General features: G+C 42.5%; 3 protein-coding genes across 3 annotated transcripts in view; 2 read left to right on the top strand and 1 right to left on the bottom strand.

Moving 5' to 3' along the window:
* The first annotated feature begins 2705 nt into the window (after nt 1–2705).
* On the top strand, nt 2706–7431 carry LOC113833075 (KH homology domain-containing protein 1-like). Its single transcript, XM_027392845.2, has 4 exons — nt 2706–2805; nt 4243–4425; nt 4732–4799; nt 7420–7431. Exons 1-4 carry the CDS (start codon nt 2706–2708, stop codon nt 7429–7431), a joined length of 363 nt encoding a protein of 120 aa, XP_027248646.2.
* Nucleotides 7432–14780: 7349 nt separating this feature from the next.
* Nucleotides 14781–16954, top strand: LOC113833063 (KH homology domain-containing protein 1-like). Its single transcript, XM_027392771.2, has 3 exons — nt 14781–14880; nt 16341–16523; nt 16830–16954. The coding sequence occupies exons 1-3, from the start codon at nt 14781–14783 to the stop codon at nt 16952–16954; spliced, it is 408 nt and encodes a 135-aa protein (XP_027248572.2).
* Nucleotides 16955–21956: 5002 nt separating this feature from the next.
* Kcnq5 (potassium voltage-gated channel subfamily Q member 5) overlaps nt 21957–27646 on the bottom strand; it is a 531455-nt gene continuing 525765 nt past the window's right edge. The window contains 1 exon segment of the mRNA XM_027392801.2: nt 21957–26792. Within this exon segment, the coding sequence (XP_027248602.1) occupies nt 25830–26792 (963 nt within the window). The 3' untranslated portion in view covers nt 21957–25829.

The following is a 27646-nucleotide window of genomic DNA, read 5'->3' as shown; positions in this document are numbered from 1 at the left end:
CCAAGACCCTAGAAGAGGACTTAATAGAGATAAGGACTTAAGCAGTTCAAGGGAATTCTCAGCTGAAGCTGAAAAAGAATTAGCTTTGGTGGAAAAGAAAATATGAGAGGCACATGTGGCTCTCGTGCATCTAAAGCTTTAACTGCATTCGGGTCATATTACTTGCCAGGGGTTCCCCTTCAGGGATTTTGATGCAGAGGGAAGATAATATATTAGAATGGATATTCCTACCACATAAACAGAATAAGAAATGAAAGACTTATTCGGAAAAGATTTTGATTTGATTTTAGAAGGAAAATTAAGACTTCATCAACTGACAGGAATGGACCCAGCAGGTGAAAATAGTGCCTTTAACTAATAAGGAAATTTTCTCTTTATGGAAAGATAACAAATATTGACAAAGAAGAAAAAAAAGGATAAGTGTTTGTGGAAGGGTCTGGTGGCCCATGTCTCTAATCCCAGCACTGGGGAGGCAAAGGCTGGGGATCTAAGTGAGTTCGAGACTACATAGGCCAACAAACGAACTACATGAGACCCAAGCAAAAGAAAAGTAGTATCATGCTTAAGCACTGCATCATATTGTATGCAGTCATGGTCTCTTTAGGCACTTCATTATCTCATTTTGTATAAGAAGGTCTCTTAGACCCTGACCGTGCACTGCTTCAAGTGCCCATTTATGAGTCCCTTTGTGATCAATGGATTGTGACCGTGGTGGGTGCTTTACACAGGCTCCTTTTCAGGCTCCTTAGTAGATGTGCTGAGGTACATCTCAGGTGACCAGGTCCTTTCATGATGCTAGCCACTTGCAGCTACAGAGGCTGCACTAGGGTGAAGACCCAACACGAACCTCACAAAATTCCTGACATGCACAGTGGGTAGTGTTCTCTGGGCTTAGAGGGAAAGAGTCAGCAGATTAATGAGGGAACAAGATAGGATAAAAGCAGGATTTTTTTTCCCAGACAGGTTCTCATTGTGTAGCCATGGCTGTCCTGGTATTCACTATGTATCCCTGGCTGGCCTTGAACTCATGAGATCTGCCTGCCTCTGCCTCCTGAGTCTGGGATTAAAGGCGTGTGCCAGTCCCACCCAGCCTCGACCTTTATTTCTGGGCCAGCCTGCTAGAGATAGCCAGATTTTATCTCAACAAGTCAAAATATCTTGTGCTGTTATGCTTGTGCATGTTTGTAACAACAGTATAAGGAAAGCTGAGCCCAGAGAGTCATCTAAAGCCTCTGAGAGCCCAACATGAGATACATCTGAGACCCCATCTCAAACAGCCCCCACATCAATAGTAGAAATAATACAACTAAGGAAGACTATGCAGAATTTATCTCTTTCGAGGTCCTATAAACCTGAATGGATGCTCCGTGGTGGGTATAGAAGATTGCACAGCCTCTGGCCTTGCACGATCTTTATTTTACTATTTATAGCTACCTCTATGACATAATGGGTCCATCAGGACAGTTCAGGGAGAGGTCTAGAAGAAAAGGCAAGAGTTCTCTAGAGCAGATTCTCTTGGATTTGGGCACATGATAGAAGGACTTGGTCTTCAAATGTCTTTGATCTTAAAGTTTATTAATAAAGAATACATTGTTTTTCCGCCAGGTGGTGGTGGTACATTCCTTTAATCCCAGCACTTGAGAGGCAGGGGTAGGCAGATCTCTGTGAGTTTGAGACCAGCCTGGTCTACAAGAGCTAGTTCCAGGACAGCCTCCAAAGCCACGGAGAAACCCTGTCTCGAAAAACCACAAAAAGAAAAATTATATATACTTTTTTCTAATGATGAGCAGTATTGTATTTGACTGTGGCATAATATTCAGTGGGAATTTCTTTTCCTGTCCTATGATTTGATAGTTCAGTGTGCATCAAAATGCCTGTGAGACACTAATAGAATGGTTCTGCAGTGGGTGTTCTCTGAGGAACCACAGTGGCATACATTGGAACTCTGCAAGTTGCAGAGGAGGGCAGGTGGTTTTGTTGTTTTTGTTTGTTTGTTTTGAACAGGGTCTCCCTATTACATAGCTCTGGCTGTCCTGGAACCCATTATGTGGACTAGGCTGGTCTTGAACTCATAGAGATGCACCTGTCTATTGAGTCTCCTAATTGCTGGGACCAAAGTCATGCTTTACCATGCCCATTAAGATGAGTATTGAAACATTTTTATGTTTGTATTTATTATATATGTGTGGCTTAAAGGCCAACTCCCTGGAGTTGTACTCAATAATAAACGTTGAGATTCCAACCAGGCGTTGGTGGCACACGCCTTTAATCCCAGCACTGTGGAGGAAGAGATGGGTGGATCTCTGAGTTTGAGGACAACCTGATATACACAGTAAGTTCTAGGACAGTCAGAGCTATGTTGAGAGACCTTGTTTCAAAACAAAGCAAAATAACAAACAAACATTCATCCCTCATCCACTTTTCTAGACCATGCTCAGGAGAGTTCCTCAAGTATCTTTGATATTACCTAGAAGATTTGAATTCCTGGCCACTGAAGATGATCTAATTGTTGGAAAAGACTAAGCCAATAGCTGTTGGATTCACAGAAACTTATGGGTGGATCCCTTGCCCTAAGGTGGGACAAGGGCTGGGTTTTTGGAGTGTGTATATAAACCAGAACCTGGACCCTTCTGCTCAGCTTCCTTCTCCAGTCAGTTGCTTGGACTTGCCTTGTCCTCAAGTAGGGGGGGGCACTTAATATGGAAATGGATGGTGTCAACGAGAATGCCTGGTGGACGGTGCCTGAAAACTTTGAGGCCCCCTTTGTGGTATACATAGATGGGAGCCAGGAGGAGCTCATATTTGGTAAGTGGCCTTTCTTATATCTTTCTCTTTCTGTTTGATGTTTTTCCAACCTTCTCCTTTTTTCCTGTCTGTCTCAGATTCCCAGTTGTGTGACACTATTCCTGGGGAGACATGAGCAAATATCTCCTCACCCGGGAGAGGGAACCGATAACAGCAATGTAAGGAAACCATAAGTAGAACTTGGTGAAACAATGTGATTTATTGAGGAATAGGAGTGAGGGCTTCCCCATAGGAGCAGAAATGACTCAAAGACAGCTGTATCACTAAAGCCCAGCCCAGCCTGGGTGACAGGTCACAAAAGCTGGGGAACCTGGAGCACAATGAACAGGCAGCAGGCAGCTCAACATGTTGGCGGTGGTTTTACCCAGGGGCTCAGCTGTTCTGAGCCTTTTCCAGGCACCTTGGTTGGTCTCTGCTACTTCTAGGGTGCTTGGATTGGGTTTCTCAGCTCAGTCTACCTGAGACTGACTACTGGCAATCTTATACTTTTTGTTTGTTTGTTTGTTTGTTTGTTTGTTTGTTTTTAGATAGTGTTTCTCTGAGTAGCCTTGGCTGTCCTGGAACTCCCTCTGTAGACCAAGACATCTGTCTGCCTTTGCCTCTGCCTCCTGAGTGCTGGGATTAAAGGTGTATGCTGCCACTACCCAGCTTGCTTAAGTACACTTGGGGAAGTCAGAGCCTAATGAATCTGGTCAATTTTGAGGGACTTCCAGAAGCTGTGTACGTCCTTCTTAAGGGGCTTTCCTGCAAGATGGAGTATGTAACTGCCCCTGTCCTTAGACATTTTGTTTGTTTGCTTTTTGCTTTTGGGTTTTTGAGATAGTGCCTCTCTTTGTAGCTTTGAGTGGCCTAGAACTAGCTATGTAGACAAGACTGACCTTGAACTCACAAGGATCTGCCTGTCTCTGCTCACTGAAGGCTGGGATAAAAGGAGTACAGCAAAAAACGACTGGTAGAACCTGTTTTATCTCTTTAACTGTCCATTGTCTTTATAGCTTCACTCCAACCAGGTTTTTTCTTTGAAAGATTTTATTTATTTATTATGTATACAACATTCTGCTTCCATGTATATCTGCACACCAGAAGAGGGCACCAGATCTCATAACAGATGGTTGTAAGCCACCATGTGGTTGCTGGGAATTGAACTCAGGACTCCTGGAAGAGCAGCTGGTGCTTTTAACTTCTGAGCTATCTCTCCAGGCCTCTAACCATGTTTTAATCTTGGAGGTAACTGAGTCCCCTCCTCAGGGCTCCTGTGCAATACATACATACATACATACATACATACATACATACATACATACATACTACATAAATACATACATACATAATACATACATACATACATAATACATAAATACATACATAATACATACATACATACATACATACATACATACATACATAATCTCCTCTGGTCATCTCTTCTGTGCACAGGCCATGGAGACATATTCCTCAGAAGCATAGAGGAACACAGCAACACCTTCATTCAGCTGGAGGGGTGGTTTACGGCATCAGGCCAGACTCGAGTAACTGTAGTTGGACCATTCAGAGCAAAGCAGTGGTTGATGGATATGATTTGGAGTGTGGGAAGCCAGGAACCTAACCACCAGGCCCGAGGTAGGTGATCTCAACAGAATTGGGGTTGAGTGGTTGATTGCCTGTCAAATAGTTGTATAGCACCATTCTCATAGAGCCTCCCAGGAATATATGGTCTTCCAGATGCCTTCAAAATCCATTTCAAGGGAAATGGTTTTAGGTTATAGCCATTTTTATTGCATGAAGTCCCCAAGATCATGGGGAGGTATGAACAGACCACCTGGGAAGGCCTGGGCTTGGCTGGTGTCTTTCCCTCTCATGTCTCTAAGAAAGTCTTGGTTTCTGTCCTGAGCCTCAGTTCACCATTTGTGTACGTTCCTTCCCCAGGCCAAGAGATGTTGCAGCGAGTTCGGAGCCAGCCTCTGACAAGAGAGGATTTGGATGCCTCTTTCAGAGTGAGGTCATATATCTGGGGCCTATCTCGACCTACCAGGATGAGAGGGACCACCTAAGACTGCTCTCCCATGGGAGAATTTTCACCAATGTTTGATGAAAGCACGGAGGATACTAAAGGGACTCCAGTTGGTGCACTAGGCTACTCTCTATTAGCCGCATCTAGAAACAGAGGTTCTGCAGACCTGCTACGCCCACGGCGGTCACGCCTGTGTAGCAGAAGATGCCACTAAGGCAGGTTAAGGCCGCTGGGTTGGGGTCTGTGCTCCCTGGAGATGAGCCCCAGGCGGTTCCCTGGTGATCATGATGCCCCATGAGTCAACTCAAAGCAGCTGTCATTGGTGCCATTGCAGCCTCTTCTTGTCTTTTTGTTCTGTGTATTTCTTGTGTCTTGCCAGCAAACTACACTGATGTTAAAGGAACATCTGGGGACATGCTAAACTCTGTCCCACCGTTTTTTAAAGCCTTTGCTGAAGTGGCCAGTTTAGGGAATAGACGGGTGAATCATGAGGAAAAAGACAGCTTTAGAAAGACTTGCCTTTCTTAAAAAGAATAGCTAGATCTAGAAAGCCCTGGTGTAGATGGGATAAAGAAGAGAGAAAAGAACTATTAGAAAGCATAAAGCCAGCATTAAAATACTGAGTGACTTTATAGAAAGGATTGGATAGATTTCATGATGTAGAAGAACTTTATGAGGCTTATTTTACAGAAGACTTAGACTCTGAGACCTAAGGATATCTAGGGCCAGAAAATCAGGAAATGGGTAGAGACGGGGTTGGTGGTATAAGACAGATTTTGGAGAACTCTTAGATCATGTCCTTGGGCAATGACCACAATCTGAAGCTGAGAATAGATCATCTATAAACAATTTTGCTGTTCTTTTTCTTTCTGTTGTATGATCTGGTGATGTAGCCCCCTTGCCAAGTTCCCTGATCCCCCTTGCCAAGTTCCCTGATTGTAACAGTATATAAGCATTGCTTGAGATGAAGTAAAATTGCAGCAGCATATTCAACTACATTGAGTGTGTCTGTCTGTCATTTCCTCGCCGATTCCTGATTTCTCCTTGAGCCTTCTCCCTTGTTCCCCTCGGTCGGTGGTCTCCACGAGAGGCGGTCCGTGGCACAGACCAACCTTCTCAGGAGGCTTAGGAGTCTCTATCCTTAAATTGCAAGCCAATAGAAAAGAGTGGATGCAGGATCCAGATGGAGATGTATTTGTTGAGGCAAGCAAGGCAGTCAGTTCACTGAGCCTGGTTAAAAATGAGATGCCCCAATTATCCCTGACTGCCAGCTGTTTGGGGGTGGGCTTGGAATGTGATTTTGGGGATCCATGAATGACAAGGGTTCCTGACTCCTTTCAAAATAGTGTTATCTTCTATTAATCTCCACCGAGCAGTTGGAGAGTTTGGCAGAGTTTCCTTCCTGAATCATTTCCTCTTCATACTGCTCTTAAGCAGCCTGTATCTTAAGGACCCCATTGCCTTAAGCTAGAAGAGAGGCATCATGTCTTGGACCAGAGCGGAATGGGAGAAATTTCAGAAAATGGTTGAATTTGGAACATCCTTTGAAGCTAATTTCGTTAGTCTCACACTGTCAACTGCTGAACAGAAATTAGATCGGTTTCATAGTAGAGAAACACTTGTGAGTCTGACTAGAAGAAAGCAACATAACTTCTCTCAAAGGGGAATATCATTTATTTTTTATTTGATAACTTCACATTTTTGGGCTTAGGAGGTAGAGAAAAACAGATTAGTTAATATATATATATATATATATATATATATATATATATATATAATTATAGGACAGCTACTGAAAAAGGCCATGAATTTGAAAGATGAAGGAGGGGTGTATGAGAGAATCTGGAGAGAGAAAATGGAAGGGGTAAAATGTTGTAATAATGTTATAATCTCTAAAAGAAATCCAGGTGTAGTGGTGCACACCTTTAATCCCAGTACTGAGCAGGCAGAGGCAGGCTGACCTCTGAATTTGAGGCCAGCCTGGAGAGAGTTCCAGGACTGCCAGGGCTACATAGACCTTGCTCAAAAAAAGAAACTATGTAACAGGTAGTTTTTAATTTACATCAACCATCAGCAAATCAACATTCTTCTCCAGGCTGTAATTCAGGTTTGTGAAATTCAGTCTGAATGGTCAGTGCTTTCAGTACCTAGGTGTATTGATCTTTCTTCCTTTCTTTCTCCTTCCTTCTTTCCTTCCTTCCTTCCTTTCTTTCTCTTTCCTTTCCCTCCCTCCCTCCCTTCCTCCCTTCCTTCTTTCCTCCTTTTTTTTTTCTTTTTTGGTGTAGCCATGGCTGTCCGGGAACTCATTCAATAGGTAAGGCTGCCCTTGAACTCACAGTGATCCACCTGCCTCTGCCTCCCAAGTGCTGGGATTAAAGGCAGATGGCATGCACCTTTAATCTCAGCTCTCAGGAGACAGAGGCAGGTAGATCTTTGTAAGGTCAAGGCCAGCCTGGAAAACAGAATGAGTTCTAGGACAGCCTGGGCTGTTACACAGAGAAACCCTGTCTCAAAAAACAAAGCAAACAAAAACAAAGTGTGCACCATCACTTTCGTTCACTAGCGTTTTCTTAAAAAACTTTCTCTTCTTGTTCTTTTTTCAGGAAAGCTGTTAGTATGTTTTAAGTCATATGACTCCTAACTGCTACATTACTTTTTGTAGTATAGTTGGAGCAATATGGCATTAAGTGGTTATATTTGGACAATATTGGACAATCCTTTTTTTGAGAGATTATGTAAAATTTCAATATGTAGCTTATGGTAGTGTTCTAGTTTACTTTATTGCTTTAATAAAGACCATTATCAAAAGCAAAACACTTATACCCAGAGAATAAAAATGAAATCTGAAAAACCTCAATAATTTAGAATTAGATGAATTGTAAGAAGTCTTAAAGTTAAGGTAAATTTTAAATAATTTGCAAAGATATACTTGTATCAGACTTGAAACAATACCTGCCATTTCAAGACCAGTGATCCAAATTTTACTAGTAGTTAATGCAAAATAATTGTTGTATATTTTCATTTTCATTGATAGGTTTGAGGCACTGCTAAAGTAGTTCCAAAAATGTCTAGAAGCAGGTAGGGTCTCATTGTGTAGCTTTAGCTGGCCTGGAACTTGCTTTGTAGACCAGGATAGCCTCGAGCTCACAGATATCTACTTGTTTCTGCCTCCCTAGTGTGGAGCTAGCCACACTACTTAGTCATAGACACCCAGTAGTGGTGGCACATGCCTATAATCCCAGCACGTAGGAGGCAGGGGCTGGTGCATCTCTGTGAGTTCAAGGCCACCCTGAGCTACACTAGGTTGTCTAGCCATATCATTACTGTCTTTACCTCACTACTGCTGGAATTAAAGACATGTGACTCCCAAGTACTGGGATTAAAGGTATGAATGACCACCACCTGGCTCTATCCTTTTTTTGGTTTTTCGGGACAGAGTTTCTCTGTGGCTTTGGAGCCTGTCCTGGAACTAACTCTTGTAGACCAGGCTGGTCTTGAATTCACAGAGATCTGCCTGCCTCTGCCTCCTGAGTGCTGGGATTAAAGGCGTGGGCCACCACCGCCCGGCTACCCTAGAGCAACCTTGTGTAACCCAGGGTGCTGGGATTAAAGGTGTGTTCAACCACTGCCTGGCGTCTGTGGCTAACTAGTGGCTAGCTCCACACTCTGATCTTCAGGCAAGTTTTATTTGTTAAAGCATAAACAAAATATCACCACATTTATTTATATTTTTTAAGACATATACTCACTATGTAGCCTCAGGCTGGCCTCCGACTCATATCCAAAGAGCCAGGACTACAGGCATGAGCCACCATGGCTTGCTCTAGTAGAGGCTCTTGTTTTTATTTTTATTATTTTTTAAAAGATTTATTTGTTGGGCTGGAGAGATAGCTCAGCAGGTAAGAGCACTGACTGTTCTTACAGAAGACCAGGTTCAATTTCTAGCACTCATATGGCAGCTCACAACTATCTGTAACTCTAGTTCTAGGGTACCTGACACCCTCATACAAATATACATGCAGGCAAAACATCAGTGTACATAAATTAAAAGAAATTTTATAAAGATTTATTTGTCGTTAGATTTTTTTAAAGATTGTTATTGTTTTGTTTAAAAAGAAAAGAGAAATTGTCGAGACAGACATATTGACTATAAGTTTATTATAAGGCAGAATGGGGAGACTAAAAAGAGGAACAGGGGTAAATGGCTGACTGCCATGTCCAGTCACCATAGAGAGACAGAGCGGGGAAACAGACAGAGAGAGAGAGACAGGGGGAGAGAGAGAGAGAGAGAGAGAGAGAGAGAGAGAGAGAGAGAGAGAGAGAGAGAGAGAGAGGGAGAGAGAGAGCGTAAAGGGGCAGGGGCCTATCTTTTAAAGGGGTCCTCTGCACCTGCGTGCAGACTTCTTTCCCATGGAACCTTGGGCTGACCAGGGTATTGCCTGAGTGGATTCCACCAGGTAACAGGGGCAGGCCAGCATAATGCCTGAACCTTTCAAAAGCAAAGATGTGAATCAGGAGAACTGTTATGTTGTATCCAGGAGACCCAACACATGAGGTTAAATCAGAGCTTCACCTGGAGCATAGGATACGGCACAGACTTCGGCTGGCCAGGAACTTCAGTTTGCAGTAGCAGCAAGCATGGTGTGTAGCATCACACAGAGTTATGACTCTCCAGGCAGGACAGTTTTGTGGTCAGGCTTAAAGGAAAAGAAACGCCCTAACTGTATCAAGGCTGAGCAGGGTATCCCACCATAGGAAATGGGCTCCAAAAATCCAATTCATGCCCCTGGAATAGGTCTCGGTGCCACTGCCAGGGTCCCCCCAAACAGGTCAAGTTGAAAAATCAGTATGGCACTTTCTCAGAAAATTGGGAATCAACCTACCTCAAGACTAAGCAATACTACTCTTGGGCATATAATCAAAGGATGTACAATCAGACCACAAGGATTCAACTGTGTTCATAACAGCATTATTCGTAATAGCCAGAACCTGGAAACAATCTAGATGCCCCTCAACCGAAGAATGGATAAAGAAAATTTGGTACATTTACACAATGGAGTACTTACTCAGATACTTGGACTTTTGTTGCTTAACAATTTCTAGCCATGGAGTCTTGGGAGAATGGAGTTCTGAGGGGAAAAGCAGGGATATTTTGAACCAACATTTAACGTTTAAAGACAACCCAGAATATTTAGAAATTCTCAAAACCCCAAATTTTCAGAGAAGGGAGCTGATGACCCTGAGTAGGTACTTCAGTCAAGAGGTTAAACAAGATGTGTCATGTAACTAGGCCCATTAACTTTGCTGCTCTTCTCCTCGTCCTTTGCTGCCCTCTAGAGGCCAACCAAAGTTTCAAGCTGGGTTCAGAAGTCTTCCTTCGCCTTCAGCAGTGTTTGTTACTCTAGGTATCTAAAGAAAAGCAGCGTCCAGCTATTGTTTTGTTTTGTTTTTATCTTGTTTTGACACAGGGTTTTGTTTATGTCACTGAGGCTAGATCCTATATCATAATTTAGTCTAGGCTGGAGGTATTACATGACCATCTTGGCTCTGTCTCTGGGGCATTGGGTACACACTCAGGACTCAAGCCCTCACTCCCCTCCTTGTTTGTTCCCCCCTAAAAGCTATTGGCAATTGGTGGTTGCTGGAAGGGGGAGTCATTTTTTCTTGTAGGTGTGGCCACTGGTAGGCTGTCCATGCTCCAGTGGATGGCTCTGCACAAACATCCACCCTGATAGATAAAATGGGAAAAGAGAAAATAGGAAGTTGGGAGTGGAATGAGTGGTCTCAGGGCGAGTAGGAGTAGAGAAATACGGAATAGATACAATCAAAACATATTGTGTATGTGTGTGAAGTTCTCATAGAATAAATAAGAATGTTAAATAGGGTTTTTCTTACTGGCTAAACCTTGCACAAAAGAGTCAATTTCAAGAACACACACACACACACACACACACACACACACACACACACACACACACACCCCATAACGTAATTTATGTCTCCACTTACCATCTTCTGTTGGTTTTCCTTTCTCATCCTGGTCATATTTCTTGTTTTGAATTATCCCTATTCTGTTGACATAGTGTGTGTGTGTGTGTGTGTGTGTGTGTGTGTGTGTGTGTGTGTGTGTTTGAGAGTGTGTACTATGTAACTTTCCCATCCTCCATTGTTGGGATGCCAGCCTTGCACCATGGTGACCTTCCGTATTTGTTGTTATTGTTATAATAATAATAATATTGATAATAATAATAATAATAATAGGTTTTCCAAGACACGGTTTCTCTATATAGCTTTGTAGACCAGGCTGGCCTCAAACTCGCAGAGATTCTCCTGCTTCTGCCTCTAGTGCTGGGATTAAATTTTTAAATCAAACTGATTCATGGATAGTTTTCACTTGCCACATGATTTAACTAACAAGAATTTGATAGCTGTTCATTTCAGTGCATTATAGAGAAACTTTTCTTATAGGAATTCTCTCTGATACTTGTAGTTTTCTGAAGATTAATCTGTTAATATTTGTTCCAGTAAAGTTGCATTTGGAGACATGATTCCAGGCTTTGGTTTTGCAATTTAGGCTCTGATCTCTTAGTTTGTTAATAGTATTAAGAGTAAGTGTTTGTGCTGAGCTGAACTCTGGAATCCAGTTTCAGAGAGGGAGGAGTGATGAGCAAAGGGTTCAAGACCAGGCTGGAGAAACCCACAGAAACAGCTGACCTGAACAGGGGGGAGCTCATGGACTCCAGACTGATAGCTAAGAAGCCAGATTAGGACTGATCCAGCCCCCATGAATGAGGATGTCAGTTTGGAGTTCTGGGCAATCTATGGGGACTCTATTAGTGGATCAGTATTTATCCCTAGTACACGAATGGACTTTGGGAGCCCACTCCACATAGAGAGATACTCTCTCAGTCTAGACACATGGGGAGGGTCTAGGCCCTGCTCCAAATGATATGACAGACTTTAAAGATCCCCCATTGAAGGCCTCACCCTCCCTGGGGAGCAGCAAGGGTTTGAAATGGGGGGGCATGGAAGGAGGGGAGGGAGAGGGAACTGGGCTTGACATGTGAAAGAAGCTTGTTTCTAATTTAAATTGGTCTAATTACAATTATAAAAATAAAAAGTGAGGAAAGAAATTAGACCACAGAAGGTAAAGACCAGGAGAGATCTATTGTGGCTTCTTAATGATTTTCAAAGATGGCTAGGAGAGATTTCCTATCTAAAGACAACTGTTGGATTAGAAAGACATGAACTGAATAATTTGGCCAAGACCCTAGAAAGGATAAGGACTTAAATAGTTCAAGCGAATTCTCAGCTGAAGCTGAAAAAGAATTAGCTTTGATGGAAAAGAAAATATGAGAGGCACATGTGGCTCTCGTGCATCTAAAGCTTTAACTGCATTCGGGTCATATTACTTGCCAGGGGTTCCCCTTCAGGGATTTTGATGCAGAGGGAAGATATTATATTGGAATGGATATTCCTACCACATAAACAGAATAAGAAATGAAAGACTTATTCGGAAAAGATTTTGATTTGATTTTAGAAGGAAAATTAAGACTTCATCAACTGACAGGAATGGACCCAGCAGGAGAAAAAAGTGCCTTTAACTAATAAGGAAATTTTCTCTTTATGGAAAGATAACAAATATTGACAAAGAAGAAAAAAAAGGATAAGTGTTTGTGGCAGGGTCTGGTGGCCCATGTCTCTAATCCCAGCACTGGGGAGGCAAAGGCTGGGGATCTCAGTGAGTTGAGACTACATAGGCCAACAAACGAACTACATGAGACCCAAGCAAAAGAAAAGTAGTATCATGCTTAAGCACTGCATCATATTGTATGCAGTCATGGTCTCTTTAGGCACTTCATTATCTCATTTTGTATAAGAAGGTCTCTTAGACCCTGACCGTGCACTGCTTCAAGTGCCCATTTATGAGTCCCTTTGTGATCAATGGATTGTGACCGTGGTGGGTGCTTTACACAGGCTCTTTTTCAGGCTCCTTAGTAGATGTGCTGAGGTACATCTCAGGTGACGAGGTCCTTTCATGATGCTAGCCACTTGCAGCTACAGAGGCTGCACTAGGGTGAAGACCCAACACGAACCTCACAAAATTCCTGACATGCACAGTGGGTAGTGGTCTCTGGGCTTAGAAGGAAAGAGTCAGCAGATTAGTGAGGGAACAAGATAGGATAAAAGCAGGATTTTTTTTCCCAGACAGGTTCTCACTGTGTAGCCATGGCTGTCCTGGCATTCACTATGTATCCCTGGCTGGCCTTGTACTCATGAGATCTGCCTGCCTCTGCCTCCTGAGTCTGGGATTAAAGGCGTGTGCCAGTCCCACCCAGCCTCGACCTTTATTTCTGGGCCAGCCTGCTAGAGATAGCCAGATTTTATCTCAATAAGTCAAAATATCTTGTGCTGTTATGCTTGTGCATGTTTGTAACAACAGTATAAGGAAAGCTGAGCCCAGAGAGTCATCTAAAGCCTCTGAGAGCCCAACATGAGATACATCTGAGACCCCATCTCAAAAAGCCCCCACATCAACAGTAGAAATAATACAACTAAGGAGGACTATGCAGAATTTATCTCTTTCGAGGTCCTATAAACCTGAATGGATGCTCCGTGGTGGGTATAGAAGATTGCACAGCCTCTGGCCTTGCACGATCTTTATTTTACTATTTATAGCTACCTCTATGACATAATGGGTCCATCAGGACAGTTCAGGGAGATTTCTAGAAGAAAAGGCAAGAGTTCTCTAGAACAGATTCTCTTGGATTTGGGCACATGATAGAAGGACTTGGTCTTCAAATGTCTTTGTTCTTAAAGTTTATTAATAAAGAATACATTGTTTTTCGCCAGGTGGTACATTCCTTTAATAAGTACATTCCTTTAATCCCAGCACTTGAGAGGCAGGGGTAGGCAGATCTCTGTGAGTTTGAGACCAGCCTGATCTACAAGAGCTAGTTCCAGGACAGCCTCCAAAGCCACAGAGAAACCCTGTCTCGAAAAACCACAAAAAGAAAAAAATATATATACTTTTTTCTAATGATGAGCAGTATTGTATTTGACTGTGGCATAATATTCAGTGGGAATTTCTTTTCCTGTCCTATGATTTGATAGTTCAGTGTGCATCAAAATGCCTGTGAGACACCAATAGAATTGTTCTACAGTGGGTGTTCTCTGAGGAACCACAGTGGCATACATTGGAACTCTGCAAGTTGCAGAGGAGGGCAGGTGGTTTTGTTGTTTTTGTGTGTTTGTTTTGAACAGGGTCTCCCTATTACATAGCTCTGGCTGTCCTGGAACCCATTATGTGGACTAGGCTGGTCTTGAACTCACAGAGATGCACCTGTCTATTGAGTCTCCTAATTGCTGGGACCAAAGTCATGCTTTACCATGCCCATTAAGATGAGTATTGAAACATTTTTATGTTTGTATTTATTATATATGTGTGGCTTAAAGGACAACTCCCTGGAGTTGTACTCAATAATAAACATTGAGATTCCAACCAGGCGTTGGTGGCACACGCCTTTAATCCCAGCACTGTGGAGGAAGAGATGAGTGGATCTCTGAGTTTGAGGACAACCTGATATACACAGTAAGTTCTAGGACAGTCAGAGCTATGTTGAGAGACCTTGTTTCAAAACAAAGCAAAATAACAAACAAACATTCATCCCTCATCCACTTTTCTAGACCACGCTCAGGAGAGTTCCTCAAGTATCTTTGATATTACCTAGAAGATTTGAATTCCTGGCCACTGAATATGATCTAATTGTTGGAAAAGACTAAGCCAATAGCTGTTGGATTCACAGAAACTTATGGGTGGATCCCTTGCCCTAAGGTGGGACAAGGGCTGGGTTTTTGGAGTGTGTATATAAACCAGAACCTGGACCCTTCTGCTCAGCTTCCTTCTCCAGTCAGTTGCTTGGACCTGCCTTGTCCTCAAGTAGGGGGGGCACTTAATATGGAAATGGATGGTGTCAACGAGAATGCCTGGTGGACGGTGCCTGAAAACTTTGAGGCCCCCTTTGTGGTATACATAGATGGGAGCCAGGAGGAGCTCATATTTGGTAAGTGGCCTTTCTTATATCTTTCTCTTTCTGTTTGATGTTTTTCCAACCTTCTCCTTTTTTCCTGTCTGTCTCAGATTCCCAGTTGTGTGACACTATTCCTGGGGAGACATGAGCAAATATCTCCTCACCCCGGAGAGGGAACCGATAACAGCAATGTAAGGAAACCATAAGTAGAACTTGGTGAAACAATGTGATTTATTGAGGAATAGGAGTGAGGGCTTCCCCATAGGAGCAGAAATGACTCAAAGACAGCTGTATCACTAAAGCCCAGCCCAGCCTGGGTGACAGGTCACAAAAGCTGGGGAACCTGGAGCACAATGAACAGGCAGCAGGCAGCTCAACATGTTGGCGGTGGTTTTACCCAGGGGCTCAGCTGTTCTGAGCCTTTTCCAGGCACCTTGGTTGGTCTCTGCTACTTCTAGGGTGCTTGGATTGGGTTTCTCAGCTCAGTCTACCTGAGACTGACTACTGGCAATCTTATACTTTTTGTTTGTTTGTTTGTTTGTTTGTTTTTAGATAGTGTTTCTCTGAGTAGCCTTGGCTGTCCTGGAACTCCCTCTGTAGACCAAGACATCTTGTCTGCCTTTGCCTCTGCCTCCTGAGTGCTGGGATTAAAGGTGTATGCTGCCACTACCCAGCTTGCTTAAGTACACTTGGGGAAGTCAGAGCCTAATGAATCTGGTCAATTTTGAGGGACTTCCAGAAGCTGTGTACTTCCTTCTTAAGGGGCTTTCCTGCAAGATGGAGTATGTAACTGCCCCTGTCCTTAGACATTTTGTTTGTTTGCTTTTTGCTTTTGGGTTTTTTGAGATAGTGCCTCTCTTTGTAGCTCTGGCTGGCCTAGAACTAGCTATGTAGACAAGACTGTCCTTGAACTCACAAGGATCTGCTTGTCTCTGCTCACTGAAGGCTGGGATAAAAGGAGTACAGCAAAAAACGACTGGTGCAACCTGTTGTATCTCTTCTTTAACTGTCCATAGTCTTTACAGCTTCACTCCAACCAGGTTTTTTTCTTTTAAAGATTTTATTTATTTTGTATACAACATTCTGCTTCCATGTATATCTGCACACCAGAAGAGGGCACCAGATCTCATAACAGATGGTTGTAAGCCACCATGTGGTTGCTGGGAATTGAACTCAGGACTCCTGGAAGAGCAGCTGGTGCTCTTAACTTCTGAGCTTTCTCTCCAGGCCTCTAACCAGGTTTTAATCTTGGAGGTAACTGAGTCCCCTCCTCAGGGCTCCTGTGCAATACATACATACATACATACATACATACATACATACATACATACATACATACATACATACTACATAAATACATACATACATGCATACATACATACATAATACATAAATACATACATACATACATAATACATAAATACATACATACATACATACATACATACATACATACATACATAATCTCCTCTTGTCATCTCCTCTGTACACAGGCCATGGAGACATATACCTCAGAAGCATAGAGGAACACAGCAACACCTTCATTCAGCTGGAGGGGTGGTTTACGGCATCAGGCCAGACTCGAGTAACTGTAGTTGGACCATTCAGAGCAAAGCAGTGGTTGATGGATATGATTTGGAGTGTGGGAAGCCAGGAACCTAACCACCAGGCCCGAGGTAGGTGATCTCAACAGAATTGGGGTTGAGTGGTTGATTGCCTGTCAAATAGTTGTATAGCACCATTCTCATAGAGCCTCCCAGGAATATATGGTCCTCCAGATGCCCTCAAAAGCCATTTCAAGGGAAATGGTTTTAGGTTATAGCCATTTTTATTGCATGAAGTCCCCAAGACCATGGGGAGGTATGAACAGACCACCTGGGAAGGCCTGGGCTTGGCTGGTGTCTTTCCCTTTCATGTCTCTAAGGAAGTCTTGGTTTCTGTTCTGAGCCTCAGTTCACCATTTGTGTACGTTCCTTCCCCAGGCCAAGAGATGTTGCAGCGAGTTCGGAGCCAGCCTCTGACAAGAGAGGATTTGGATGCCTCTTTCAGAGTGAGGTCATATATCTGGGGCCTATCTCGACCTACCAGGATGAGAGGGACCACATGAGACTGCTCTCCCGCCAGTATGGGACTAATCCAGCCCCCTGATCATGGATGCCATCGGGGAGGCCCCTGCACTCCTGGGAGCCTTTGGAGGTGGACTGGCTTTTTGCCCTGGTGTATGTGGGGGACTTCGAGAGCCCATCCCACTTGAAGGGATGCACTCTGTCTCTGAACACATGGGGAGGGACCCAGGCCCAGCACAGGAAGATTTGGTGGACTTGGTGGAGCCCCGGTTGGGGGCCCTACCCTGCCTGGGGAGTGGTGGGTGGATGGGGTGGGGGGTAGGTTGGAGGTGGGGGAGAAGGAATGGGGGTAAGGGGAGGGAGAGGGAGAGGGGAATTACATGTGAAACAAGCCTGTTCCCTAACTTGAATTAATAATAATAAAAAGAGAAAAAATAATCTAAAACAATAAAATTATAACAAGTTAAAAAAAAAAAAAGACTGCTCTCCCATGGGAGAATTTTCACCAATGTTTGATGAAAGCACGGAGGATACTAAAGGGACTGCAGTTGGTGCACTAGCTATCCATATGTCTGAGGGAAGTCTTCTTTCTAAGCGTTAAGACAGTGATGTGATGGCAAACATCTAATAAATAAGTTACCTCCCTTGAAAGGCTTTTTATGCTAATTTGTTTCTTTTGGATAAACTTACCAACCCACCAAGCGGTGTCCATAGGTCTGAGCAGACTATATTGTCTCCTAGGAAGCCTAGCCCAAAGAAGGGACTGGGAAACAAGATACAAACAGCTTTTTTTTTTTTTTTTAGATGAAAAGCCTGGTAGGCTACTCTCTATGCGCCACACCCAGAAACAAGTTCTGCAGAGCAACCTTCTCAGGAGGCTTAGGAGTCTCTATCCTTAAATTGCAAGCCAATAGAATAGAGTGGATGCAGGATCCAGATGGAGATGTATTTGTTGAGGCAAGCAAGGCAGCCAGTTCACTGAGCCTGGTTAAAAATGAGATGCCCCAATTATCCCTGACTGCCAGCTGTTTGGGGGTGGGCTTGGAATGTGATTTTGGGGATCCATGAATGACAAGGGTTCCTGACTCCTTTCAGAATAGTGTAATCCTTCTATTAATCTCCACCGAGCAATTGGAGAGTTTGGCAGAGTTTCCTTCCTGAATCATTTCCTCTTCATACTGCTCTTAAGCAGCCTGTATCTTACAAGGAAGGACCCCATTGCCTTAAGCTAGAAGAGAGGCATCATGTCTTGGACCAGAGCGGAATGGGAGAAATTTCAGAAAATGGTTGAATTTGGAACATCCTTTGTAGCTAATTTCGTTAATCTCACACTGCCAACTGCTGAACAGAAATTAGATAGGTTTCATAGTAGAGAAACACTTGTGAGTCTGACTAGAAGAAAGCAACATACCTTCTCTCAAAGGGGAATATCATTTATTTTTTATTTGATAACTTCACATTTTTGGGCTTAGGAGGTAGAGAAAAACAGATTAGGACAGCTACTGAAAAAGGCCATGAATTTGAAAGATGAAGGAGGGGTGTATGAGAGAATCTGGAGAGAGAAAATGGAAGGGGTAAAATGTTGTAATGTTATAATCTCTAAAAGAAATCCAGGTGTAGTGGTGCACACTTTTAATCCCAGTACTGAGCAGGCAGAGGCAGGCTGACCTCTGAATTTGAGGCCAGCCTGGAGAGAGTTCCAGGACTGCCAGGGCTACATAGACCTTGTCTCAAAAAAAACTATGTAACAGGTAGTTTTTAATTTACATCAACCATCAGCAAATCAACATTCTTCTCCAGGCTGTAATTCAGGTTTGTGAAATCCAGTCTGAATGGTCAGTGCTTTCAGTACCTAGGTGTATTGATCTTTCTTCCTTTCTTTCTCCTTCCTTCTTTCCTTCCTTCCTTCCTTCCTTCCTTCCTTCCTTCCTTCCTTTCTTCCTTCCTTCCTTCCTTTCTTTCTCTTTCCTTTCCCTCCCTCCCTCCCTTCCTCCCTTCCTTCCTTCTTTCCTCCTTTTTTTTTTCTTTTTTTGGTGTAGCCATGGCTGTCCGGGAACTCATTCAATAGATAAGGCTGCCCTTGAACTCACAGTGATCCACCTGCCTCTGCCTCCCAAGTGCTGGGATTAAAGGCAGATGGCATGCACCTTTAATCTCATATCTCAGGAGGCAGAGGCAGAGGCAGGTAGATCTTTGTAAGGTCAAGGCCAGCCTGGAAAACAGAATGAGTTCTAGGACAGCCTGGGCTGTTACACAGAGAAACCCTGTCTCAAAAAACAAAGCAAACAAAAACAAAGTGTGCACCATCACTTTCGTTCACTAGCGTTTTCTTAAAAAACTTTCTCTTCTTGTTCTTTTTTCAGGAAAGCTGTTAGTATGTTTTAAGTCATATGACTCCTAACTGCTACATTACTTTTTGTAGTATAGTTGGAGCAATATGGCATTAAGTGGTTGTATTTGGACAATATTGGACAATCCTTTTTTTGAGAGATTATGTAAAATTTCAATATGTAGCTTATGGTAGTGTTCTAGTTTACTTTATTGCTTTAATAAAGACCATTATCAAAAGCAAAACACTTATACCCAAAGAATAAAAATGAAATCTGAAAAACCTCAATAATTTAGAATTAGATGAATTGTAAGAAGTCTTAAAGTTAAGGTAAATTTTAAATAATTTGCAAAGATATACTTGTATCAGACTTGAAACAATACCTGCCATTTCAAGACCAGTGATCCAAATTTTACTAGTAGTTAATGCAAAATAATTGTTGTATATTTTCATTTTCATTGATAGGTTTGAGGCACTGCTAAAGTAGTTCCAAAAATGTCTAGAAGCAGGTAGGGTCTCATTGTGTAGCTTTAGCTGGCCTGGAACTTGCTTTGTAGACCAGGATAGCCTCGAGCTCACAGATATCTACTTGTTTCTGCCTCCCTAGTGTGGAGCTAGCCACACTACTTAGTCATAGACACCCAGTAGTGGTGGCACATGCCTATAATCCCAGCACGTAGGAGGCAGGGGCTGGTGCATCTCTGTGAGTTCAAGGCCACCCTGAGTTACACTAGGTTGTCTAGCCATCATTCCTGTCTCTACCTCACTACTGCTGGAATTAAAGACATGTGATTCCCAAGTAGTGGGAATAAAGGTATGAATGACCACCACCTGGCTCAATCCTTTTTTTGGTTTTTCGGGACAGGATTTCTCTGTGGCTTTGGAGCCTGTCCTGGAACTAACTCTTGTAGACCAGGCTGGTCTTGAATTCACAGAGATCTGCCTGCCTCTGCCTCCTGAGTGCTGGGATTAAAGGCGTGGGCCACCACCGCCCGGCTACCCTAGAGCAATCTTGTGTAACCCAGGGTGCTGGGATTAAAGGCGTGTTCAACCACTGCCTGGCGTCTGTGGCTAACTAGTGGCTGGCTCCACACTCTGATCTTCAGGCAAGTTTTATTTGTTAAAGCATAAACAAAATATCACCACATTTATTTATATTTTTTAAGACATATACTCACTATGTAGCCTCAGGCTGGCCTCCGACTCATATCCAAAGAGCCAGGACTACAGGCATGAGCCACCATGGCTTGCTCTAGTAGAGGCTCTTGTTTTTATTTTTATTACTTTTTAAAAGATTTATTTGTTGGGCTGGAGAGATAGCTCAGCAGGTAAGAGCACTGACTGTTCTTACAGAAGACCAGGTTCAATTTCTAGCACTCATATGGCAGCTCACAACTATCTGTAACTCTAGTTCTAGGCTACCTGACACCCTCATACAAATATACATGCAGGCAAAACATCAGTGTACATAAATTAAAAGAAATTTTATAAAGATTTATTTGTTGTTAGATTTTTTAAAAAGATTTTATTTATTTATTTATTATGTATACAACATTCTGCTTCCATGTATATCTGCACACCAGAAGAGGGCACCAGATTTCATAACAGATGGCTGTGAGCCACCATGTGGTTGCTGGGAATTGAACTCAGGACCTCTGGAAGAGCAGCCGGTTGCTCTTAACCTCTGATCCATCTCTCCAGCCCTTGTTGCTAGATTTTTATGTGTGTGCTCCTTGAGTTTATGTGTGCCAAATGTGTGCAGTGATCTTGGAGGCTGGAAGAATGTGTCCTATTCTCTGGAGCTAGAGTTACAGGAGGTTGTGAGTTGCTCAATGGTGGGTGCTGGGAAGTGATCCTGAGCCCTGTCAAAGAGCAGTAATCACTCTTAACTGCTAAGTCACTTTTTCAGTCCCTGTGATTGAGTTTCTCACGTGACAAAGGACACTGTCTTTTTGAGGTAGAGACATTCCTGATGAGGCAGAGATGGGTGCAGTCATCCCCATGATCTGCACTGGGTATCTACCTGGTCTTTGTTTCTCGTCACTTGTATAGCAAACCCTTTGTTATACTAGCTGGTTATCTGTAAGACCAAATCTCCAAAGGCTCTCAGAAGTTTTTGAGTGGTAACATGAACACTACTCCATTCCATGAAACTTTCTTCTTTGGCACAAATTATTAAAAATAGTATGTAAATGTCTGGGGTGAGCTCCATGGCTCAGTACTGGCCTAGAATTTGTAAGAATTTGTGACACAATGAATTTTGTGTTGAGATTTGTCTCCCATCCCTACAGAATATTATGTATTTTCAAATACTCTCATATTTTTGGTTGTAAGCACAGCCATCTCTCCAGCCCCGTATTTTCAAATATTCTAAAATCAACATTAATCTGCAACTTAAAAACACTTACATTCCCAGGAAGTGCATATAGGGGCTATTCAATTTGTAGTTAACATAACACCCACATGGACTGGTGTCTGAGTTATGATCCATATTAAATTATATTCTTCTTGGTCTGGGGATCACATGGCTAGGGACCTGAGCTGAATCCTCAGAAATAAAAAAAAAATACAGTTTTTCTTACCATATCCTTGAGAAGATGAAAATCTACATTCCCAAATGCTATACTTTCTTTACCAGCATCACAAATGTACGTCACTATAAAAATCTGTGTATGGTTGGGTCAGTCAATTGTTCTGGATAAAAACAATCACACTCAATGTTTATAGACATCTTTTTAATGTTTTAGTTTAAAACAAATATCTCAGTAAAAGAGAGCAAAGGAAATTACATTTTAACGATAGCTTGAAATGGGTATGGTATTCCCGATTTAGTTGTTTCAGGAAACAGACAATTGTGTTGTTTTTCTACATGACTTTAGAACTGCTCACTTAAATGCACATAATTATATTAAATTAAATTTTCTTACAAAACACAACCATGTCATTTAAGGCAAAAAAAAGTCAGGTTCTGGGGAATTAGCATTTATGATATTTCCTTGATCTGATTGAATGAGCTGTTTGTCTGGGTTTCATCACTTATGGTTTTGATCTGGAAATGGGTATGATATTTAGTTAGTTTGTGCCTCGACTCCTCTATTAGACTTGTTTGACTTTCAGATTAAGAGCCTTCCGGACAAAACTGAGCCAACAAGAGTTCAGAAAGGCACCTAAGGACAAGAAATCATTAGAGAATCAGAAAACCCAGTAAAGCATCTTAATTTAAATGACCTTGACATCCACAGATATTAATTTGGTTGAACAAAATGCAAACACTTAGATTAGACATGGCAACAGTTTTCAGTTAACCTCCTACAAGGGATGACTGCTGTACATCTTAGCTTGATCAACCCTGTGCATTGCAGAAGGCAGACGGGCTTGAGTTGAGAAAGCACAAGGCTACTAGTGTGCTCATCTGAACTGTGCTCCCAGATACCCTTTGGGGTGGAGCAATGGGCCTCTGCTAAGTGTAAATGGGAGACCCCCTCCTCCATTCCCCCAGAGAATGGCATAATAGATATAACCCTGAAGTTTACACGCCAAGAAACCTATCTTGCAACGTCCAAGAGTTTTGTGCTAGAATAAAATAGACACAAAATCGTCATGGCTTCAATGTACAATCATTTTTCAAAATGTAGTTTTTCACATTTTGCTTAAGACTGCCGTGATGTGTTTTGGCGTTGTCTCTAATTCTTCAGTCTTCATCTATGGTAGATGAACTGTACTGTGTTTGAGACCTGAGGATGCCTAAGAAGGGGTCCCCAATACATTCATAATTCTTGCTGCCAGTGGGGTTCAACCTGAGACAGTATCAGTGCTGTCTGGAAGCTGTCAGCTCCTTCCTCTTCCTCAGCCATTATTTGCAGTGAACCTTGTTGAGTGCCAGGCAGGTATCTCTGGCTCTTGCCCAGTGGAGGGATGTGCTTTTTATACACCTATGGGTAAGTCCTTTGCGGGGTACATCATTACCTCAGGTTGGTTGGAGACATTGGGAAATGAAAACTCACATTAGTAATTGAGTAGCATTCTATTTGGAAAATGAAAAGAATAGCTTAAAAGACTTGACATTCTTTTCAATAGAGTGTAAAACTCGGACTTTATAAGTGTTTTCATGGGCCAAAAGATCCTGAATGCTATACTCCAGGAGACTGTATCCGATTCCAAGCAACTTTCTTTCTTTCTTTCTTTCTTTCTTTCTTTCTTTCTTTCTTTCTTCCTTCCTTCCTTCCTTCCTTCCTTCCTTCCTTCCTTCCTCCCCCTCTCTCTTTTCTTTCTTTCTTGAGATATGGTCTCTCTATGTAGCCCTGGCTGGCCTTGAATTCACAAAGATCTCTCTGCCTCTGCCTCTCAAGCCCTGGGATTAAAGGTGTGCACCACCACACCCTGCACAAAGCCTAGAGGGGTGAAAATTAGGAAGACTTTTAAACATTTCACTGTTGGCCAAAAGTGAGGTTGGGAAGCATTTGAGGAAGAGAGAATTGATTCACTTGAGGGTGACAGCTGGTTAAGGTCTGAAGTTCTAAAGCAAATTGTGGTGAGAAATCACCAAACAGTTAAAGGTGAAGAGAAGTAAGGGCGACTCAGTGACAAGAACATTCTGCTGGGGAAAGACTTGGGAGGGGCTGGTGGATTTGGAGGTGTCCTTTCTTTGAACAGCCTCCTGATATCCCTAGATCCTGCTCATTTGGCCCTGATGCTGATAAAAGCCCCGCCCCCACTCCCCGCCCAGCACTAATAGTTGGTAAGAAAAAATGTCTTCCTCCATGAATTCTTCGGTCATTCGTGTCTAACCAACTTCTCTCAGATCTTTCTTTCTTTCTTTCTTTCTTTCTTTCTTTCTTTCTTTCTTTCTTTCTTTTCTTCTTTCTTCCCTCCCTCCTTTTTAATTTTTTTGATTTTTTTTGACACCTGCCTCAACCTCTCAAATAATGGGATTACAGGTATGCACACAAGCTAGGCCCACTAAGCCTATTTGAATGTTATTACTTTGGTCAATACCTGATGGTCTAAGATATTTAGTTCTTTCTGTTTCTGAGACACTCTCTTGCTGTATAATTCAGGCTAGCTTTGAACTCAAGTTTGCCTGTCTCAGTCTGCCAGTGCTGTGATTACAGGTGCTTGGCTGAATTCTAAAAAGCGGCCAATATTGCTTGCCTTTTGAGAAATACATTTTGAATACATATTTTTTTTATTTGTTGCTTTGCTGTCACAATATATTGCTAAGGGGTTTTGATCTGCAGACACAGCCAATGCTATCTGGTTTGTAATTATAAATGTTCATAACCTGGAAACTGAGCCAATAATTTCACATTTGGGATAATATTGTTGGGAAGAATAGAAAAATGTTCACTATAGTATAAAAGTAAAGGAAGTTTAGCTTTAGTCTTTCATGTGCAAAAGGTACTACATAATAGCAAAAAGACATTCAGGGCTTATTAAAAATAAATAGCTTGCAAAATTCTCTGTTATACAAGAATAAGGGATGTTTAGGTAGTTGAACTTCCTAGCAATATTTATTTTCTAAAAAAATCTAGTTATCTCATTTTGGCTTCTCTCCTCACTGCCCTTTGGGGGTGGGGAGTCATTTCCTTTAATGTCACCCACTTGTGATAATGCTTGTATAGTCTTTCCCAGTCTTCCCTCCTCAGCCTCATGTAGATATTCCCTTCCCTGGGCCCTCCCTGCATGTCCACTAAATGGGAACAGCTGGTCACACTGGCCATTTGAGTGGGCAGGATGGGCAAACCCGTCACTGTGTTCTCAAAGAGACACCAGTCCACCAGCACAGGCTGTTAAACCCATCGGTAGCTCACATGCTTGTAAAGATTTTGACCATTTATAGAGTTGACTCCTCCCTCGGAGACTATTCTCATGAAGGTGAAGATGTCAAGGGAAGAGTGAGTCTCCTGCCCCACTGGCCCTGAATAGCAGTATCTGCCCGTTTTCTAATTAGAAAACATTCTCAGCATAAAGGACAACATGACAACAATGTGCAAAGTTGCTTGCCACAGCGCTAAGTCACCAAAAGCACACAGATTGACATTCAAATTACATTAATAAAATGACTGAGGAGGAATGGGTTGGCAAAGATATCTTGAAATAAGCAGCCATTTCTGTTATATTCCAAATTCTGCTTTACTTGTGTTATTAGCAGCTGTTGCTAGCCATTGTGTCTAAACATACGTTATGGTCTAATTTTGAAAGTGTACTTTGTATCTAGTCATAAAAGCAGAAATGCCTGAAATTTGAAGGTGTTCACTGTCACCATTTCAAAATACAGCATCAACTCTTGCAATTGAACTACTCCTGACATCTTCGCACACCCCATAGCATCAGCAGCAACTGTTTGCTTGGGATTTTAGACTCAAGGTACATTACTAAATGCATGGGTTAATGTCGATGCACCTTGGAATTTCTGCCATCCCCAAACATGCATTTTCATGCAATTAAAAGATAACGGGCTTATAAGTGGCCGTTCATGTTCTTCCTGGTTCTTGCGATTTCGACTTTTTAGAAGGGCTTTCAGAATAGTTCATGCAGTGATATGTATGGCTAAAAGAACAGCTATGCCTAGAAAGAAAACAAAGAACTTAGTTCAGTTTGACATGAGGCAGACTGAGGGCTTCTGTACTGTCTCCTGTCTTACAAATGTTCTGAGATGACCTCGACCTTCCAGTCCTTAAAGAGTCAGATGTAAAAGCAGCTTCCCCGGCAGGCTGTGGGGTGACATCAAAAGTATCTGTTTCTGCCTCCTCGGCACCCAGTTCTTCATCAGTTATAAACAATTTGGATTCTCTCCACTTGGGGTAAAAATCTTGGCTGCCTCTGGAGCCACTTGACTCACTGCCTGAAAACTGCAAGTTCAGTTCCTCTGTCGATCTGATCAGGTTTTGGACAGACAAAGATTTACCCAAGTCCTTGGGTACCATGGGGCGCACAGACAACAGAGTTTCTCCTCCCATGTCAAAACTTTTCCTCAGGGAACGATCCTTGGTCAGATTTGACTGTGCAAACTGAACGTTTTCCTTGGAGGCAACAAGGCAGGTGGTGACATCAGAAATACTTTCTTGTAAGCCAGTGGGGTTTGGGTGCAGAGTCTCCGGTCTGGACAGGTGCTTGATGGCTGGGAGAGGGGGTGGGATCTGTAAAGTTGTTGGGGCTGCTGGCTTGGGTGCTGCACTTATTTGGTTTGCAATGTTATTGGTGGCCGCCATGGAGGAGCCATCGTTTTGACTCATTGGCACCTGTGTTGCTTGGCTGTGCATAGTAGGACTAAGCGCATAGAAAGTCTGAGCACTGAACTCATTTGGTGTTAAAATGAACTGCAGGCCTCTTGAGATGTTGGCACTGGCTGACCTTGTTAAGCAGCCGCTGTTTTGTGCGGAACTCGACAGGTCTTTGCTATCCACAGGACTTTGATAGTCAGATGTCTGTTCACATTCAAAAGGTGGGATCTGGAATGATGCCAAAGTGAGGGCGGAGGCAGAGCCTTTACGAAGGACCTGTTGGTAGATGTCCAGCAGACAATCCAACTTGGATTCAATGGACTGGACCTGAAAATGGGGGAAATGGTTACATACAGGACACTCTCCTATGAAGAACTGACTTTCCTCTTGGGATTTAAAGCGTGAAATAAGGTTTTATTGACAAAGTAAAAGAAATACTATGAAGGTCAATGCAGTTCTGACTGTTACAGAGTGCCACGCTGGAGGTGAAGGCTAGAGGAAGAAAGGGAGAGAGGCTTACTTTCGCATTTGTGTGTCCCTCTTTGCCCTCCCACTCTACTCTTCAAAACTTTAGGTTTTTTTTTTTTTTTTTTTTTTTTTTTTTTTTTTTTGATCATACAAGTACTTTTAAAAGCAATTTCAGATGATTTTCAATTAGCATGTTTTTCTTAGCTATACTGCTTGATTTCCTTTATGGAATGCTAGTGAATTTTAGTCAGAACATATTCTTTAGTGGAATTAAGAAATTTAACTATCAGTCTAAAAGACTTTAAATTTAAATTAAAAGCCAGACATAGTGGTTTATACCCTAAATCTTATCACTTTCGAGGCAGAGACTGGTGGATCTCTAGGAGTTCAAGCCTAGTGGGGCGTTGGTGGCACACGCCTTTAATCCCAGAGCTCGGGAGGCAGATCTCTGTGAGTTCAAGGCCAGCCTGGTCTACACAAATAAATAATAAATAAATGATTTCAAGTAAATACTTGGAATATTTACAATTGCATTGGGAACACTCGTTGAGAAGACAGTCTCAGGGCTAACAACTATGGTGGGGCTTTAAATCTTATTTTAAGTGGAGGAAACTAAAAGAAACATAATGAACTTAAACAAAAGCACACCTGACAAACAGATTTTTGCTATGTTACTATTGAAATTTTACAGTTGGTTCCAGGTTAACGGATGG

The sequence above is a fragment of the Cricetulus griseus genome (assembly GCF_003668045.3).
Source record: "Cricetulus griseus strain 17A/GY chromosome 1 unlocalized genomic scaffold, alternate assembly CriGri-PICRH-1.0 chr1_1, whole genome shotgun sequence".
Classification (NCBI taxonomy): Eukaryota; Metazoa; Chordata; class Mammalia; order Rodentia; family Cricetidae; genus Cricetulus; species Cricetulus griseus.
Note: the sequence above shows the minus strand (reverse complement) of the source record. Positions and strands in the feature narration are given on the sequence as shown.